The sequence below is a fragment of the Neolamprologus multifasciatus genome, chromosome 9, assembly GCF_963576455.1.
Source record: "Neolamprologus multifasciatus chromosome 9, fNeoMul1.2, whole genome shotgun sequence".
NCBI classification, from domain to species: Eukaryota; Metazoa; Chordata; class Actinopteri; order Cichliformes; family Cichlidae; genus Neolamprologus; species Neolamprologus multifasciatus.
The window spans coordinates 7,084,752-7,104,588 of NC_140447.1; the positions used below are offsets into that span (position 1 = coordinate 7,084,752).

The 19,837-nt window shown below is 42.5% G+C and overlaps 1 protein-coding gene across 5 annotated transcripts in view; it reads right to left on the reverse strand.

Annotated features, from left to right (window-relative positions):
* Positions 1 to 19,837, reverse strand: part of svila (supervillin a) — a 62,239-nt gene that overhangs the window by 21,504 nt on the left and 20,898 nt on the right. For 3 of the 5 annotated variants that reach the window (XM_085172248.1, XM_085172250.1, XM_085172251.1), the window contains exons 6-17: positions 19,034 to 19,763; positions 14,149 to 15,018; positions 13,508 to 13,675; positions 12,853 to 12,887; positions 10,745 to 10,809; positions 10,053 to 10,189; positions 8,127 to 8,222; positions 7,374 to 7,680; positions 6,623 to 6,688; positions 5,428 to 5,902; positions 4,230 to 4,395; positions 2,346 to 2,478 (exon numbers count right to left, since the gene is read on the reverse strand). In XM_085172248.1, the coding sequence (XP_085028374.1) occupies positions 2,346 to 2,478; positions 4,230 to 4,395; positions 5,428 to 5,902; positions 6,623 to 6,688; positions 7,374 to 7,680; positions 8,127 to 8,222; positions 10,053 to 10,189; positions 10,745 to 10,809; positions 12,853 to 12,887; positions 13,508 to 13,675; positions 14,149 to 15,018; positions 19,034 to 19,763 (3,248 nt within the window). Of the gene's footprint in view, positions 1 to 2,345; positions 2,479 to 4,229; positions 4,396 to 5,427; positions 5,903 to 6,622; positions 6,689 to 7,373; positions 7,681 to 8,126; positions 8,223 to 10,052; positions 10,190 to 10,744; positions 10,810 to 12,852; positions 12,888 to 13,507; positions 13,676 to 14,148; positions 15,019 to 15,894; positions 15,979 to 19,033; positions 19,764 to 19,837 lie in introns of all 5 variants that reach the window. The other 2 variants (XM_085172252.1, XM_085172249.1) reach the window with 2 other exon arrangements.

Consider the following 19,837-nt stretch of genomic DNA (forward strand, 5'->3'; position numbering starts at 1 on the left):
TTTACAGATTCTATACTCCAGGTATGACATTTATCACGTGTGTGAATGGTTAATTTCTAGGTAAATATCAAGTTTTTAGTATGTGTAAAGTAAAAAGAAGTCCATCAAAAAGCAAAGTTGTCCAAACAGCCTTTATTCTGCTCTACTTGCTGTTTTCTCTGACTTGGTTCTGTATCTACTTTATCTGTAGTTTTGCACTTCTTCAATTCAAAACAGGAAACCTGATGAATCATATCTACTCGCTCGGATGAATTGGAGGATGGAAACAAGATGAAAAACATCAACTGCCCTTCCCCTTGACCTGGACCCAGCCATCACTTCAAATTGATTAGGTCTTGAAAGATTTCCCTGATTTAATTAAGACATCATATCTTTAAAAAAGCAAAACAAAACCCCCCCAGAAAAAGCTTGCACACGATGAATCAAAGCTACGTAGGTAAAGTACTTCCTGACCTTAAATAAACTACTAACCCAAAATGAAAATATGTATGTGTAAAGCTGTCAAGCTGAGCAAACCTTGATAAGCTGCTGGAAACAAAAACAGCTGTGCCACGGCAGCTGAATATGTCTAAACAGAGAGGTGCGTGTCCTGTGCCTGACCTAACCCTTCCTTCAAAAACAGAAACGCAGTCAACATGCAGAGGAAAGAAATCAGGTTTATTTTTTTTATTTTAAAAAAGAAAAAGTAAAGGACATGCAAACAGAGACAAACAGAAGAGTGAAAGTTTACATGTAACATGCAGTTAACTAGAAACAAAGGCCTAGCATGACGAAACACAGAGGCTACATTTTACAGTTCAGTTAGTACAACACTCACATGTAGCTGACAGTTTGAACACTTCAACTCTCAGAGAAAAGTTAAAAACTCTACAAAGTGCTCTCGGCTTTTCTCCGGAGGGGAAAACCATCTCAGTATGCGAGTCATTCAGGCAACAAATAGGATTAAAATCCAACTTAATTAAGCTTCTTTAATCTTCATAACAAGTATAAAACATACATGAGGCAAATATTAAAAATTTGGAAGTCAAAGGCTGCAAATACTCATGTTCAATCATTTGTTCCAAGTTTTTATGAGTGACTGGCTACTGTTTCCAAGATGTTTTTTACATTCTACATTTATATACACACACCCTTCAAATTAGATTTAATCATGACTGATTAATTTTCATGTTTGTTCTATTAATATTTTATCGTCATAATGCAAAATAAAACTCTTAAACAGCAGGATTATTCTATGTCAACTCCCCCCAAAACCTATTTAGAGACTTGAGATATGCATTTCAAGTACCAGGTATACTATCACAAGTACAGTTATGTATAGTTTATTACATGGCTACATGTAGTAATTATTAATACATTGATTCGTGCGGGGCTAAATGAATCAGAATTAAGTGAATAGCTTAGGAAGAGTGGCCCTATGAATATCATAGCCTGCGTGCTTTCACTCTTGCTACTCCAGAAACGATTCATCACAACGCAAAACTGCATTTGTGATTGTCAGCCTTGGGATTATATTACTATTATATAAATAGGGTTTCACTATCTATTAGAAATCTGATAAGCTAAAATGTTGGGATAACGTAAAAGTTACCCAAGTATTTGAACTGCGTGCGTTTAATTTCACTGCATTTATGCATTTTCAGCCTAAAATCAAATTGGATTTTAAAGGTCTGACGTATGAAAAAATTAGTATCCTAAAAAGAAAGGAAAGAAAAAATGTTCATGATTGAGTAGTGGCAGCCGCAGGCTTCCATATTTAGGAAATAAAAAACGCATGCCCCATGAAGTATTGTGTGACTGATCCAGACACCACAGTATGTAATCTACTGCCAGGATGGAAGACATGCAGATTATCTCTTGATACAGTCCAAGAACAAAAACATGCAACAGCTGCTTGAGACAGAACAGAGAAAAGAGAAAAAGATCAAAAGACACAGACATAGACAAAAACACGGCCTCTCTGTTTAGAGATATTGAAAATTGTTACCATGTTCCTTGTAGCTCTGTTCTACAGAAGTGATTGTTTAAAGGGTATCAGTCTTTGATCAGATTTTTCTTTCTGTACACGTCAGCAATAGAAGATCGAGAACACCTACTGAGCGGCATGATCTCAGAGGCTGACACAGGAAATACTTGCTTTCATAATGCGACACAGTCGATCAAATCAAATTAACCAACTCACTGCATCACTTCTGCATTCAGGTCTTGTGGACATAAAGTAGCAGAGTCAGTCATGAAAGCATGCTGCTATGACTACGTGCAAAACATGAGCGATACAAGGGACAACCTCAGGCTTCTCTGTTGAAGTGCTAATTCAGCAGTGAGTGCTCACGTCAGGTGGTTACCTTCTTCTTGAAGCTCTGCTCCACCTCCCAGAGTTGAGCGTTCTGCTCTGCTGCAGCAATCTTCACCACATCCTGCTTCTTATTGATCCTGTTCCTCCAGTCCTCCTCGCCACTCTTCTTTAACAAGGCGACTCTGAGTGGGGAAGGGGAGAGGATCATGAGCTGTAGCATACAAATAATGTTTTTCAGTTGAGTTTTTTGTAGTTAGAGGACACTTTTCAAATCAAAAAACCGCAACAAATCCTTATTTTGGCTAGGCTTTCAAATTTAATCCAGAGCATTTACAGAAAACTTGAGCAATTTGTTTAATAGGTGAGTTTTATGAAGATGATTTTGAGACACTTTGTCAAACGTGACATGACAAACTGTATGTTAAGGATGGCACAAAAGCAACTACACGCTGTGGTTTTAATGAAGAGCCACTGAGTTTGCAGCTGCAGGCAGACTCTTTATTTCCACATGTGCCGAAGAAACACAAAACCTTACTAGCCCAACCTGTCACAATAGTAAAGCCAACAAAAAGCAGCCATGCTCCTGCACATTTATGAATGAGAAGACAGCAGACATTAAACAGAGGCAGCGAGCATGTCGTTTAGGAGCTGCAGAGGTAAACAGTGTACAGACAGAGCAATGACAGCTCTGATCCAATTACACATAAACATTGATTAGAGAAGCCAGTCAGTGTAACAGGAGCTGGGAAAGCAACTCAAACCTCAACCCTGAATTTTTCATCTTTTGAATAAGGAAAACTGGGATTAGGTTTAAAGTACTCGACAAGTCTAAAAGCCTAAACGTGAGCAAGAACAGAGGTTCAATTATTGAGCTCTCATCTGTGAGCTGGGGCAGACAGGACCGATATATGCAAGAGGTCAGGGTCCTGGCTGTGCCCCACTTGCCCCCCATCACAAGCACCCCTCTGTGACCCAGCGAGGAAATGTCCTGTTCTGCCCCCAGGGCTACACAGCGAATGCAAAAACAGGATGAAAGCAGCACTCAGTCCAACTTGCAAGCTGTATCTGGGATACAGACCCTTGGTCCAGAGAAATGCTTTGAATGTGGGAACGACACAAATTAGTCAAGACGTGGTCAAAGAGTCAGATTTACGAGAAGCACAATAACTGGTACAAACTCCACAGGCTTTAACACCAGTTTACATGCAACTTTATTACATCATCAGTCAGTTTAGAGCATGATTAGTGTCCTATGTCTGCCAGTCAACTAGCACGAACAGCTCAATTATCCCAGTATGACATAACAGGACTTATGTAAGGATTTGCTCAGGAATCCAATACTCAGCTTTAGTTTTGTTATATAACAATGAAATGTAATGAAACTCATTCAATAGAAAAAAAAAATCTATAATTTCTTTATAATAGCCAGCATTTTGCTTCTGTTAATACTCCAGACTTCATCCCAGGAAGCTCAACAGTAAAGAAAAAAACCCTCTAATACCCTAAAAACTCCTCCCTCTTTGCCCTCATGATGTAATTTTCAGTCATCACATTTTATCCATTCTTAATTTAAAAGTAAAAGAGCTGATCACAAATGTGCTACGACTGATGACCATTCATGAATAATGAAACCATTGGTCCTTTATATGCAAAGTCATTTTTATGCACCGACGCCTGTTTTCAGTGACCACGGCATTTTGTCTTGAAATACATGTCTTTTCTTTAAAAAACAATGATATTTAAACTTATTTTTATTGTTAAGGAATAAAAAAAATAACATGTAGCTAGCAGAGCAAACCGTGATTTCTTTTGCTTTGCTCTTGTAGGATTAATTTACAGAGAAACAGGTAAATGGTATTCTGCAATATGTGAATATGGTCAGACATGCAGTAAATATATATTAAATCCTATCTTAGCACACTTCCATGCTCACCTCTCTCTGATGGACATGTGTCGGGCCATCATCCTGTCGCTCAGTTCGTCTCCCTGCTCAGGTTGCACCGGGCCAGCTGGGTGTGCGTTGCTGTCTGTGTGCGGGTCTGCTGCTTCGGGGAAGCCAGATGCTGCTCTGGATGTTACCGCAGTGGATTCCAGCAGGTCTGTGAGTGTGAGCACACGGAAATAGTGAGAGGAGAGAAAATAAATAAATAAATAAAAATCCATAAACATTAACTGTGACCGCTTGTATGATCTTTTGAGGAAAATACATTAACTAAGAATCGCTGCGTAGGGTGTAAACCCTTTGACATAACAGTCATCAGAGGTGTCACAGTGCAGACTCAGCATCTCAAAGCAGCATCGCAGCAATCATCTTTCATGCTCACCGAAATAATCCCATCCACCTCGTGAGAAGCAGCAAAGACACTTTTCACAGCTTTAAACATCTCTGCCACAGCTGTAATCAAATAACCCACACCGGAGGCTCAGGTCAACGCACTATTCCTTCCCCCTGCCCCGAAACAAGTTCAGTTCCAGTTTGACTGATTTCTATTTTCTGACAAGCCACATGCTGACACAGAGACAGTGAACGGCTCAGTGTTACTGCAGTGCTCAGATACAAAGGAAGCCTGAAAACCACAGTCTGAACTCGACATTTTCACTCAGACACACAGGAAGTGGGGTTGGATTAGAACTTGTTGACGGAAACCGATACCAACTGTTAGCAGAGTTTGCTCTTTAAATTTTTAAAACCTATTTTAGTCTTCTGATTAGCTTCACTTTTTTCATTTATTTCTGTTAAACTCCAGTGTTTTTCCCAGAAACACTAACTCTGCATGCTAACCAAAATAAGCTTCCCATTTAACACCAAATTAAGGTGCAGGTGCACCTTACTAACCAAGATAACAACCTACAAGTCCACAGCACTACCCTCTGATCCAAATATTTCCAGTTACTAAAAAAAGGAAATATGCATCTATCCATTCATCCATCCTCTTCTCCTCTTCAGGGTCTATAACACATATCGCTGTTGAATGCTAATATAGACAAGTTACAGTTATCATTCCCCCCCAATCTTAATGTAAACTTGGCAAGTTTATAAACTTCAGTAAAGACAGAACAAACAGCAGAGTAGTTCAGGCAATAAAAAGCCGACTGATGCTTTTGAGCTCCTCCTCCTGCTGTTTTCTTACCTCCGCTGGTGGCCCTGCTCCTCTGGCTTTGCTCCTGGAGCCTGTGGCTCTCTGAGCTCCACAGTGCTTCCTCTTCTATCGCACTGTCCGGCCGCTGCTGCTCCTCCTCTGCTTCTTCCTCCTCTTCTCTCCTTTCTCTTCCACTCTGGGGCTGGGGCAGTGCTGTCTGCCTGACTGCTCTCTCAGGAGATGGCAACTTCCTCTTTCCCCCTCCCAGATCAATCTGGTCTTCACCTTGGGGCAAAATGTGATGCCTATGGTGATCTGAGGATCCCTGGGACCCCCCGACTGGGCCGTCTGGTTGGCGAGGGGGTAGAGACCTGTCAGAGCTGGGATAGGTGGGCTCCACGCAGGCTGCAGTGGATATGTGGATGTCTCCGGCGTGGTCACTGGACACCGTCCCGCCTGCTCTGAGTGCAGAGGAAGACGAGGAAGATAGATGGTGTCCAAACCGAGAGCCTGTGCCGTTTTGAAGCTGTGTAATGCAGACAGACAAAGAAGTGGGTCAGTTTGCTACAGAGGCTGAGAAACGGCTCGGGCAAAGTGCACACACAAACAATCGAGAGAATAACGCTGACTAATCACAGCCTGCCTGACTCAGTGCACTTCCTGGGCATCACACAGCAGCCTCTCTTAATGGTCAGCCCACATCACAAAGCCATGCCAGCAGCCGCCGACGCACAACGCATGACAAACACTTTCAGTTTATAACAACAAGGTTCATAATCCATAGAGGAGAACTAACCTGACACTTCTGCTGAGGAACAAATGACAAGCAACAGAAAGCAGCCATGTCAAGGAAACTTGCAACATGTATCCATCCATTAACTCGCTTTTGCTTCAAATTTCACTCTCATACTTCCCCCACAATCAAACGTTCAACCCCTGTGCCTGTAGATGGGAGTTGAACTGCTTTTGGTTTCCCTCTTCTTTGTCACAGAGACATCTTTTAAAGCCCACAGACTCGCTGATATGTGTGCTTCATCCATCCACGCCTCTTTATTGAACTGGGGATGATGACTCAGAGCTTTATCACAAGCTGGGCCATGCAACGTACATTCAGAATGAAATCACACCAACACAGAGCGTGTTGTTCACAGAAATGCACGGTCATTTCTGAGAAGAGTGCTCCCGCTGTGTCAGCCTCCACTGATGCAGGCAAGTGGTGGTCGGTGACTGTTCAGAGGAAGCTTACTTGTAGGTCTTCTACCAGACTGTCACACAGCTCCTGCTCATCACTGAGGTCTACGTCTGAGAGCTCCTGGAGCAGAAACACCAGCATGCTGCAGTTCTTGTTTCATGGATTTTCTACTTGAGTAGCAGGAGTTTAATTATAACCCCTGCAAACCCACTGACTAACAGATAACATGTCATCATTGCAACTTCTCTCAATCTTTCCACCTTTAAATGTTTTTTTCCCTTTTCCATATATCATCACTTCGCCGCTCTCACATTTCTTCAATTTTCAGTGAACACTAGAATAATTCCTCATCCATGCCCACTTGAAACTGTTAACATTCATTACCCTTAAACAGCAATCTGCTCCCAGAGCTGGACAGCAGCTGTTTAGTTACATCATTATTTATATTCATTAACACAATTTTCACTTTTCCTCTTGTGTTCTCTAAAAATATTAATTCACGTACTCTGTGCATAAGACACTGGGATGACCGAGTAAGTCACGACACATTATTACTACATTTATACTCCACCTTTGTATTGTGTGGCCCCCTGTAAATACCTCTATTGCCCCTGCTCAGGGTTTTTTGCTCTTTCCTCATTTGATTTCCCTGCAAACTCTTTTTTTTTTTTTTACATGTGTATGATGTGATTTACCAAACACTAACACTGAGAGTGAATGTGTACAGTAAGAAAGCAAAGTTAAGAGGTCTTCTCCCAGTGAACCAAAGCACTGGAGAAACAAAGTGACCTTGCTGCTTCCCCACCTGTTCCATATCTCCCAGTGTGATGGGCTGTGTCTGGTAGCGAGCGTTGGCCCTCCGCTGCCGCGTGTCCCCTCTTGTGTGGGTGACCCTGGTTGGGGGCTGAGCCAGCCGGTTGAACAGCGCCATCTTTTCAGCCAAGCTGAGGGTGCACAGGTCAGGCTCCTCCTGAGTCTCGCTCTGCTTTGTATTTTTTTCTTTTAGTGATGACGTCTGCGTTGGGCCCCGGATCTCCTTGGTATCCTGCGCCCGCCGGGCCTCCCTCACTTGCTCATGGGCAACAGCACTTTGCTGTGAGGATGCCTGCAGGCTGAGGAGGGGAGAAGACATCCAAGAGACAAAGAGGGAGAAGAAAACAGAGACTTCTGTAAGCTTGTGGGGAGCTCATGCAAGCCAGCGAGTGGCATGTCAGAGAGAGGATGCGGGTCTGTGTGCATTTTCTGACAGCCAATAAAAGTTGCCAACACAGAGCTAAAAAGGTTTGCTACACATGCAGGGTGAGTCATGCTCACCAAGCAGTGAGTTAAAATCCCAGAGGTCCTATCTTAGCAATTAATTCATGTAGTTTCCTCCAATCACACATGAGGGCACCAAACCTTAAAACTGTGCATTAGAACTTTACCAGCAACTCAATCCTATAGTTTAAAACACAGTGAACGAAGAAAAACTGGATAGCAGCCAAGACTCAAACGTGTTAGTCAAACACTGCACTTCGATGTGAGCATACATATCCATGCACACACGTCTGCTGTGTACCTGTATGGTGGGACAGTGCTGTAAACTAGGGTGGGGCTAGGGACGCGTGCTACGGCAGCGTGAGCAGACACCATTTGTGGCACGTGAGATGGGGCGCTACAGTGGTCAAGGACAGGGACACAGTCATACACACACAGAGGACAGAGAAGACAGGAAGGTGCAAACATGAAGACTAGGATGGTGGTTAAAGTGAAAAAGTCAGAGGCACAGCTTTCTTTAAGAAACAATTTCACGCAGTAAAGTTTAAATCTACAAAAACTGGTAACACCCTAGAATAAAAAGTCTTAGTTGCTGATATGATCTTACTTATTCTTCATACATTTACACTAAAGTGCGACCCAAATATAATGAAGGTGAGTGGAATTTCACAGCAGTGCTTACAGTATGAAAAAATTCTTTACTTCATTTTCACAGCAAGGTCTCTCTACAGATGGATGCTTACACACAAGTGCACAGTTGAGTTTGTTCTGCTTTGATAATCTGGGAGAACTTCCCTTCAGAGAACTTCAACTCACTGAAAAGCCTTCAGTTAATCCAAAATGCTGCAGCAAGAGTACTGACAGGGACTAGAAAGAGAGAGCATATTTCTCCTGTTTTGGCTTCCCTTCATTGGCTTCCTGTTAAATCCAGAATTGAATTCAAAATCCTGCTCCTCACATACAAGGTCTTAAATAATCAGGCCCCATCTTATCTTAATGACCTTGTAGTACCATATCACCCTATTAGAGCACTTCGCTCTCGCTCTGCAGGCCTACTTGTTGTTCCTAGAGTATTTAAAAGTAGAATGGGAGGGAGAGCCTTCAGTTTTCAGGCCCCTCTTCTGTGGAACCAGCTTCCAGTTTGGATTCAGGAGACAGACACTATCTCTACTTTTAAGATTAGGCTTAAAACTTTCCTTTTTGCTAAAGCATATAGTTAGGGCTGGACCAGGTGACCCTGAATCCTCCCTTAGTTATGCTGCAATAGATGTAGGCTGCCGGGGGATTCCCATGATGCATTGAGTTTTTCCTTTCCAGTCACCTTTCTCACTCACTATGTATTAACAGACCTCTCTGTATTGAATCGTATCTGTTATTAACCTCTGTCTCTCTTCCACAGCATGTCTTTTATCCTGTCTTCCTTCTCTCACCCCAACCGGTCGCAGCAGATGGCCGCCCCTCCCTGAGCCTGGTTCTGCCGGAGGTTTCTTCCTGTTAAAAGGGAGTTTTTCCTTCCCACTGTCGCCAAAGTGCTTGCTCATAGGGGGTCATATGATTGTTGGGTTTTTCTCTGTATCTATGAAGCGCCTTGAGGCGACATTTGTTGTGATTTGGCGCTATATAAATAAAATTGAAATTGAAATTGAAATTGAGAGCACTTTTCAAATAGAACAGATATGCATGTATTTACTTTAATGCACTTAAAGATTTTACGCCTCTGATTTATTGACCTGATATGCGCTGTGAGGAACACACAGATCTGTAGATGGAGTCTTAGTGGTCATTCCCCGACCACAGCGTGTGACAAAAAGGGGAGGAGGGTTGAGGTTTTGCTATTATAGCCCCGGAACTATGCAATCCTCCTCATACTGAGCGATTAAAATTTTTGCTCCTTTTAGATAGTCTCCAGAAACATTTCTTTGTGAAAGGTTTTAAAATGAGTACCATTATAGTAATAAAAATTAAAGTAATGAGAATAAAAACCCACATGTGAAACATTTTCAGAGTAAAAAAATCAGAAGGTTCTTAGTAAAAGGACCAGACGTACTTTTGTCTTGTGTCACATTTGTACTCACCATGGGCTCATTTTCAAGCTTACATTTATTTAGTCATTCTTCCTGATAGAACTATATAAACATACACTTTCTCTTTGCCTATCAAGAAAGTAAGTTGTTGTTAGAGGTGTCTTTCACATTACATAGCATCAAACAAGGTGACAGAGCCTTACGTGGCTGCGATGACTACTTCCTCGGTTGTGACCGGCTGAGTTCTGGATCGATCTTGTGTCCGTCTTAGTCTCCTGTCCACAGCGGCATTCCTGGACCGCAGTTTAGGAGCTCCGCCATCGACGCTCTTCTCCAGTTCCTGGATGGAGATAATTAGAGTAAACATTGGTCATCTTTAGAAATGAACACAGCTGATTACACAAACTGTACAGACCTCCTCTGGTCCTTAGCAGATCTTGCAACTAAATAGATAAATAAAAATTGTAATTTTTTAAAGCAAAAAAAGCAAAACTTCCTGCACCTTACTGCTTCCATATGAAATAAGAGCTACATCTGAGACTCTTTGAAGCAACACTGGAGGACAGAGACACAATTCTTCCACAAAAATGTGAGAGCCTGACACAATCATACAGAAAAGATTTCCTTCAACTTCTTCCTGCTAAAAGTGATTCTAGAAGCCGCTGAATTATGGCACAAATCATTTCAGGAATAATGCTGGCTCAGTTGTGACTCACATCTGCAATCAAAATTTTTAAATCCTCAAAGTAAGAGGAGGACAGGAAATTAAAATCAGAATACTTTATTAATCCCAGAGTCCGCAATCGTACCCATAACTGGAATGAAGTTTTTCCTCAGTTTGGAAGCTCGTACTCAGACAATATGAGATGCCTAATAGGCTGAAGTGAAAACTCACCCTGAAGAGAGAGCGCTTAGCTGCGACGCTCAGCTTGGCCCGTTCATCTAGCTTCTCTTCATCAGCTGCAACAAAGGATAAAAAAGTTAGAAACCAACTCTAACTACATAAATTCTGCTTCACAGTTCTCTGTATCATTTATACTTTGTTTTACGTTTTGGTTTTTTTATCTTAATATTTTTTTTGTTTTATGCCACTACTTAAAATTTCTGCCAAAGACACTAAAACACCATATTATATTGCCAGAAAGAGCAAATAAGGTTTGTAATGTGATTATTTACATATTTCTATTCATACACTAATGATTCTGACACGAGGGGCGATCGTGGCTCAAGAGTTGGGCGTTCGTCTTGTAATCGGAAGGTTGCCAGTTTGAGCCCCAAGTAAAGTGCTATAAAATACAGGCCGTTTACCATTTACCATTCTATTAAGTGTACACTTTGAGTACACAAAATAAAAACATGAGTTTCAACAAATGTCCTTGAAACCACGGGGCACAACTTTACAGAAACAGAGACACTTTATTTCTCCATGAACACCAACACATTCCAGGCGTCTTGAATAAGTAACCCTCATTTCCTCCTCAGTCAACAATATCCTCCTCTTCCATAGCTGTCACTTCAGTTCTTTTCCCACCACTTCACCCCAATAACAGCTCTGCATGGCTACGAATCTGAGTTTTATTGACCGTACACGGTCTCTTGTTGCGAACTCAGTGCTAGTTCAACCCTGTACAGTATGTACAACGCCTTAGCATTATACTTATATCGCATTAAACTGCCAGCATGTAAGGACATTTCAAAGGCAGACAATTTGAACAGACTCGTTAAGCTAGTATTAGCTTAATTAGCTAGCTTGCGCTACTTTAAAATGTACTAACAGTGGTTATTTCAATATAGTCGCTGATTAAAGATCTTTAGTCTACATATTTACTAAATTATAGGTCAATAAAAAAAAGAATGTTATGCAGTAACACTTATTATAATATGCAAAAAACTGAAGTCAAAAGAAACTGAACACTTTAGCACTCTAGCTAGCTTTGGATAAAAATGGTAACAGAAGAGCATCTTAAGATGATAGGTACATTTATGCTCTATAAACCTTTCCCAATAATTTAATTATTTAACACACAGAAGTATGACAACTATTGTGTGATACCTATCAATCGTTATTAACACCATCTGGCTTAATGGCAGGGAAAAAACAAACCACTAAACCCGTCACTGGAGTCACTCAGGAGACTATAAAAAGATGGACAGGTGTGAGGAATATACACGCTTTATTCTCTGCAACACACATGCCATGACATCATCAAACAGCTATCCCTTTGACGCTGCAGTGCTGAGCTCTGGCCTACATAATACTCGCCAAAGCATCCCGACCAAGTCATGTTTATAAGAAGCAGATGAGCTGGCTCTGCCCTAAGCGGGGCCACAGTGATGTTATGCTACTGTGAGCACCATTAATGACTCTGTAAACTCCACTTCAAAATATCATGCTTTCCCATAAAATAAAGACGACCTAAAAACCAGATTTAAGTCACCAGGCCTCCATCCTAGTGTCTATTACTGAAGCCACTGAAAACTCATTCTCTTCACTTATAGATGAGTGCAGCTGTAAATAATCAGTAATGCTGTTTTCATAGTTAGTCAGTGATACTGCAGATACTACTACATGAACCTATGCAGTTATGATAAAGAGCAGATATAAATGGAAAGGCAGTTGAACTAAAGCATAAATGTAACTGCATTCTGTTTCCATCCTCGTGATCTCAGCAGCCATCCAAAGAATTATAAAAGAAACTGTGCTGTATCAGTCTGTGGCATGACAATGTGTAGCGTTTAAGTTGACGCTCATGTAAAATTAACCAAGAAAACCCTGAAACTGAAACAATGTCCATGTGATTCAGCATTTCCACATGGACGTCTACAGAAATATTAGATGTGGTTATTTTAGTTCATGAGCTTTACTTTTGTTGTATGATATCTATACCAGAGTAGAGAATAAGATGCAATGAGCCTTGCATTCTATCTACTTATTATTATACCTACTTACTGTTACTGTATTCTGAACATCTAAATCTGAGGTTAGTGAGAAAAACTACTTACCTTCAGTAGAAGCAAAGTCTGAACTCACACAAGACCTTCAAAAGCAAAAAAAGAAAAAGGTGATCAGTTCAAAGCATATGTATAACAATAAAAAAGGTGAGTAAATCAGACGGTGGCGAGTGGTTAGAGATAGGAAGGCTAGCGGCGTGCTGAGAAAAGCAGTAGTTTGTGGTATGCTGGAAATGTGACAGCTCGCGTTAGAATTGAAAAATGGAGAGAAAGCAGACCAAGCTAGAGAATTAGACAGCATTACATTAGTCTGCTCTGATCCATGGTCTCGGGACTTGATTACTGACAAAGGCCAATTCATGCGTCCTCACTGTGGTCACATGTGATGACCACTGCCAAGGCCCAATCAGAGGGACCTTTGGCCTTTAAGCTTCCTTGTTTGCTAATGTCGTTAGAATGAAAATCAAGGAGAGGGAGGGTGTTTAGGTCTGTATATGTGAGCATTATTCTCACTGGCCTGTTTCACTGTGATGATATTGATATGACTATGGGACCTGGGTAGAGACTAATATATATTTGATTACAGGTCAAACGAACATGACTAAAATCAACATTTTGTTGCATTCCAAATTAAACAAATTTGTGATTTCTTTTAACATGCATGCGTTTCACACTCAGCCGTGCATTCTTGAATCCAGAGCAATACCTATCAGTCTCATGGCGCTCAGCAGAAGTGATGGGCTGTGTCCTAAACCTCTCAGAGGTCTTTCTACTCTCCCCAGGATAGATATACTGCCGGGGCCTGCGCCCCCTGTCCCTTTCCCCTCTCCACGGGGCCTCGTAGCCCGTCAGTGCCCTGCACTCCTCCATTTCACTGGAGGGGCCATTCAGGGAGAGGGATCAACAGACAGAAAACCCAAAGGAAAGAGAGAATACAGAGTTGTCAGGGAGAAATAGAGAGGGACATGGTGCAAAATAAAACTGTTTAAAAGCAGAGGTGTTGAACATTCAACCACACCTCTGGTTTTTAAAATCGAGCCTATGAGCAAGCCCATGCAGATTTTTTTAATAGTTTGAGCACACACACGAGCCCCAGGCAGTATCCAAACAACTCACAGTGCCACTAAAGTAGAGACAAACACCGTACTGCAGGAAGATTACTGTTAGCAAATTAATGCATGTATGCCATGTCTACAGATTAAATGAACCACTGTGCTTGGGATGTTAGCATCACACCAGACGTAGCTGCTTGTTAGTCGTTGAGTAGCCAGATGATGTTAGGTAATAAGCGTCAGAGTCACAGCAGCCAGCCAGCGAGAACAGGCCATGCAGCATTTTACCACCTACAGCTCATTCCTGCGGCTGGTTGGAGGAGTGGCGGTGCTCTCCATGTAGGAATGTCTGAGCTGTGCAACAGACACCCTGGTGTCCTGGTGACTCTCTCCATTACTCAAACTTTCTCCTTCTCTGACCTCCTGGGGTTCCTTGGTTTGGTGTTGCAAGGTCCTCTGATTGGGTCCTCGCTGATTTCCAGCATCAGACACGGATCGGCTCAGAGCTGTGGTGGAGCTGGAACTTCCTGGCCCTGTGTGAGATGTTCTGGGCTCAATGTGGGTCGCAGACGGTCTTTTGTGGGCACGATCAGCGTTTTCCCGCTCTCTGGGTCGGCGCTCTGCCGCCTGCAGACAGGAGGTATACTCTGCTTCCTCCCGTCTAGGTCTGCTTCCAAGTCCCCCTCTAACAGGTTCCTCTGCCTCAGCCTCTCTTTGCATCCTGTACACGACCAGCTCCTCCTCACCTCGCCCTCTCCATGGGTCTTCAGTGCTCCTCTCTCTGCGCCGGATCTGTGAAGGCAAGACTGCTTTTCTGCTCCTCAGAAGGCCCTCTGTCTTGACCGCCTCAGCCTCACCAGCTTCTTCCTCTTCCACCTGCTGTTGCTGCTGCCCAGTTCTGGATGTAGGACCAGAGGTCATGGACAAATAACTGGGGTAATTGCCAACTTCTTGCCCTCCCTGTGGACCGGACTGGCTGTGCTGAACTTGTGGATGATGGTGGGAGTAGGCCTGCTGTGGGCCTAGTGGGTCTGCGTGGTAGCGTGTAGAAGCCTGGGGCTGGTGCTGAAATTGTCTGCGGTACACTAGGCCTTCTGTAACATTTCCGAACTCTGGGCTCTTCTGGCGGCCCTCCTCCCTGACAAGCCTCTCCCTAACTCTGATTCTTCAGGGAGACAAAGGACTGGTTAACATTTGGAAAACATCAATAGGCAAAGCATAGCTCTCATAGAAGCTCAGAAAGATGACTTTGATTGTGATCCTTTGTGTGTCAGCCTTTGAGCACTAAAGGAGGAGCTCAGCCTCTTGTTTGACATTAGGGCTGGACACTGACAAAGCATGCAGGGTCAAGACTTTATATTTGGATGTAAGACCAGTATAAATACTGGCTCAGATGTTTAGTCTTCCTGACTCAAATATTTCATAAAACCATAAACATACCATACAAGCCAGATTAAAACCAACATACATCTTTGCCTGATATGAACTGGTTTAGAATTATTTCCAGGCTCTCTCTCACACTGGCAATAATGGTTAAATTCTTACTAAGATCTGATTCTTGAAGAAAGTATTCAAAAACAAAACAAAACACCCACAACTCACAAATCCAGTCACCGACAGCATAATTGTTAAAAAGGCAATACTGTACTAGCATTTGTCATTGTTGATATAATATGATCCATCACACAGCTGTTACCAAATGGGGTTTAAGCTAAACACAGCAAAAGGTGAGTGAGAAATGAAGTTATGGTTGGAAGCCAAGGGGACTGGAGCTGGTGACAATGAGGATGAGGATGACTGTTCAGCAGACGTCCAAAGACCAAAAGCAGAGATTATTAAACATTCGCCTGCCGGTCAACTCAGGACCCTAAGTGAGTAAATGCAGCATCATCACAGAAATGTATAATGACAATAATATTTAAAAAACTGGAGCCCTGTAATGAGCTGCTGTTTAAAAAGCACAGCTCATAAGGGTTGGTCCAGATGAATGGGAACATGGTAGATGATAACTGGGGGTGAGAAACAACCAGCCTTGGTCTACCTTGAAGGCCAGTTGATGAGGGAGTGGGTGTCGCCTTCAGCATCAGTCTGGAGGAACCAATCAGTACTAAGTTTCGTCTTTGCACTGCACCAAGAGAAACCCAATGGAAAACGTGATTGACTGGGCAGTTGGGTCTGAATTCAGTGTTGAGGTCTTTTTCTTGAAGCATATAAGCCGAGACAAAACTATATTACACACTCCACTGACTTCACATTAAGACTGACTGAAGAGACACCGAGTTTAGCAATCAGCACAATCCCAAGAACACAAGTTTAACTCCCACACGATACATTTAATTGCCACAGTAAAAATATGAATAATAAGTCTCATATTTAAGGCTTGTTGAATTATGACCAATGGTCAGACAGTGCAGTTATATTACATCAGATCTTATTACATAGATAGCATCTATCTATAGATAGCATCAGTGTTATCAACGAATGAGTGTATCCGGAGAGAGGGCTCTTTAAATGTACGCCTCTGTAGTTGAGGTTTTATCTGCAGAAGCAGATATTCAAGGGAAATGCCATCTCACTCCACCAGAGCCAGATGAGTCATGCTGGCCCTCTGATGCTGAGTAAAGGTAAACGGTGTGAATTTTTCACTAAGCACAGATCAGAGTTCAGCAGAAGTGGAAAAAATGTTGATCAGTTATAAATACATTAAGAGATCAACTGAAGAATGAAGGGAGGAAACAAAAATCAGTTTGTGAAGCAAATCTCTTTTTTAGGGATACAAGAACCTGAATTTAACACCTCACTACACAATACAAAGTCATATCTGTTAGCCTCAAGTGGGGAAACAGACCTGACGCAGGTCATGAGGTAGAAATGTTTTACTTGAGTAACTGGAGATTATAAATTACAGATAGTCTTCTGACTGGACCAATCAGTTGGCTCAACTATAGCAAGGCTCATGTCTCTGTGTGGAAACATTTCAACTCCTAAGCAAATCGATAGTTGCAACAGAATTAATTTTGACCAGCTGACTGAATATTTAGAAACCTTAGACAGTCTACTGATAAACTGCTAGCTTCCAGTACTGACACTTGTGGTTCTGTAAGAATAATAAGTTATCATCTGCGTATAAACGCATTGTGATTTATTGTAGATTATACACCTTTGATGAGGCTATTCTGTTGGATTGCTGCAGCGAGTGCCATTTGTGAAGCAACGATGTTAAAATCCTTAAGATATCCACTTTATTGTACAGCACTTAGGAAAACACTACAACTTGGAATTTTGATACTACTACAAAAATAACAAACTAAACTAAACTGTTAGTGGATAATCAGTGCAGCTCTGCACTTAAGTTTGCAGAGCTGTGGCTTGGGTGGTAGAGTGGGTCTACAAACTGAAGGGTCACTTGATCCCACGCTCTTTCAAGTCCAGAATGCATGAGACTTGCAGTAGAAACTTTCATTTGTTGAGCTTGAGTGCTCAACTTTGTGGAAAGGCACTATATAAGTACCGTTACAGTTAATTGTTGTTTTATTTTTTTTAAATCACCTCAAGTGATTATTTTCTGTCACCAGTTCCAGAAAGTTTCAATGCTGATAAAGGAGATGAAAATGATCGTGCTGGAATAAAAGTGCATCAAGCTTTTGCTAATGATGACATTTGGGTTGCTCTGAACATTTCACTACAAGAGCTAAAACGTAGCATTTCATGTTAGTCTCCCACACACCCAATGAAAAAGGAGAGCGGAGACACTCCTATTTGCTTGTTTCTCCTCAGGGTTCACTGGTCTTGATCAGACCCAGCTGTGGGTCAGAGATGTAGCTGTGGAGTCACACTGAGCTGCCCAGTAACACAACACCCTCCCTGCACCATGGACACACATGCAACCTGGCCAAGTTTTGAAACCTGAGAGGGAAACTGAGGAAAAGAAAGAGGGGGCAATGCAGAGGGAAACACAGATGGATTGGGAATAATGTCCCGGACGGATGTAGAAGCAAGGAATGCACCTTCATATGTTTGTTTGCAGTGGAACAGTGCAGGGCTGGAGCCTGGTCACGATCTGGGTTGGGCAAGAAACAGGGGTGCATACACTGATTCTCTCTTTTCCAACAGTTATGGAGCTGAAACAACTCTTAGTATGTCCCCTCTAAAGAGCCGCTAGCTCAGGTGTTTTAATATTTGGGTGTCATTTTTGTCCTTTTAGCCACCATTTAAACATACAATTAAAGGATGGACTCACAACAACAGTGTTATCCATCCCTCCCTTTAGGCAAATGCAGTGTATCATTTTGGTGCACATGCTAAAGTACTATCCACAACTTCGTAAGAGATCCTCTGTGAATCTGAAAAATACCCCAATTTGCTCTTCAAGACATCCACCTGAAATCTCTAGAATAAACATACAGCACAGAACAGCACAGACAGACTAATCTGCCCAGTTGTAGGTGACTGTGGGAGCTGGTCTGTTCCAGGACGAGCTCGGATTGCATGACCTTGTATCAAACAGTCCTGCTAAGAGAACGACCTTGGACATGTGGAACGAACAGAGCAACAGTGACAGAAATAGATGGAGAGATGGATCCATCCTTTAAACACAATGCAGTGTGAACAGCTGTTAAAGTTCTGGTTCAAACCCCATGTTTGTATGTGAAGGGAATCTTGGGAGCTTAATGCAGAAAACGCCTCCCGAAACAAGGGACGATTTATGTATAAAGTAAAATATGAAACCCCTCAAAAATCTGGAGTCACGTAGAAAACTCAGGGTTGTCCATTTTCAACCAAATCAAATTAAAAAAAAGAAAACTGTTTGCTACAACAATGTGTCTTCCTCCCTCCACAAGTCACAACAAGCTAATCTTGTTGTGACACCATTGTTACAATTTAACAATGGTGTCTCAGTTACCAGCAGAAAAACATGGATACATCTATGTTTCTGCAAATGCAGTGACGTCTGACCTTTTTTTATTCCATGTTGTGTTGAGAGTGTTGCTGTGTTAGAGGGAGTACTGCACACTTTGGTATAAAATTTGATCTTTGCTTTTTTTCAAAAACAAAAGCAGTTAAAGTACCCCAAAAACTTTAGCAAAAGTGTATTTTACCATTGTTATGTATAAATAGATTTATTAAAATAAAAAAAGATCTACCCACAACAAAAACAAAGATGAGATCAAAACACTCACCCCTGTCTGCTGAGGACGTTCTGGGCCTGCTGCTCAATGAATAGGTCACCAGGAGACGCACCATGTTTAGGCGAGGAGAGGGAGGGGTGCCTGCTTTGCTTGGGTGAACTGGGTGGTATGCCAGTCACTGTGTAGTCTTTTGCAGGCACCTTAGCAGAGGAGGACGATGATGTCACATCCATGTATGAAGAGGAGGATGGAGGCTCAGGCGGAGCGGCCCTGCGCTGATTCTCCAGGTTCATCAGCCTCTCCCTCTCTGAGAACAACTCCACCCTGGTGTGACCAATATCAGAGCCTGGGTCCGGGTAGCCGTGTGGCGGAGCTGAACGGCCTGCCCTTGGGCTAGTAGCTAAGGTACTGGTGTAAGCACTTAGGGTGATATCTCTGCCTTCCTCTCCCACCAGCTCCCCTCTATAACGCCTCTCTGAGCAGTCCGACTCTTTGTGAGAGCGGGGGTAGCGGGAGTGATGGTCCAAGTCGGGTTCCTGATCCAAAGAGATGCCGTAGCGTTCGGCCAGCTGCCGGCGCCGCTCTGCCTTGTAGCGGGCGATGCGTTCAGCCTTGGACTCCAACTCAGGAACACCTTTGGTCGGACCCGAAATGTGAACTGGCTCAGTGTGGATGAAGGACTGAGGCTCAGGCCTGCATCGAGCTCTGGACTGGCGCTCTGGAGCCATCAACTGCATTTCTGGGTTTTCAAATCCCTCCATGCCATAACGCTGAACTGTAACTGGTGCAAGAATAAACGAGTCATGTCTTTGTTGTGTAGAAAGAGACACGATAGTCTGTAGTACTGTTCTTGTC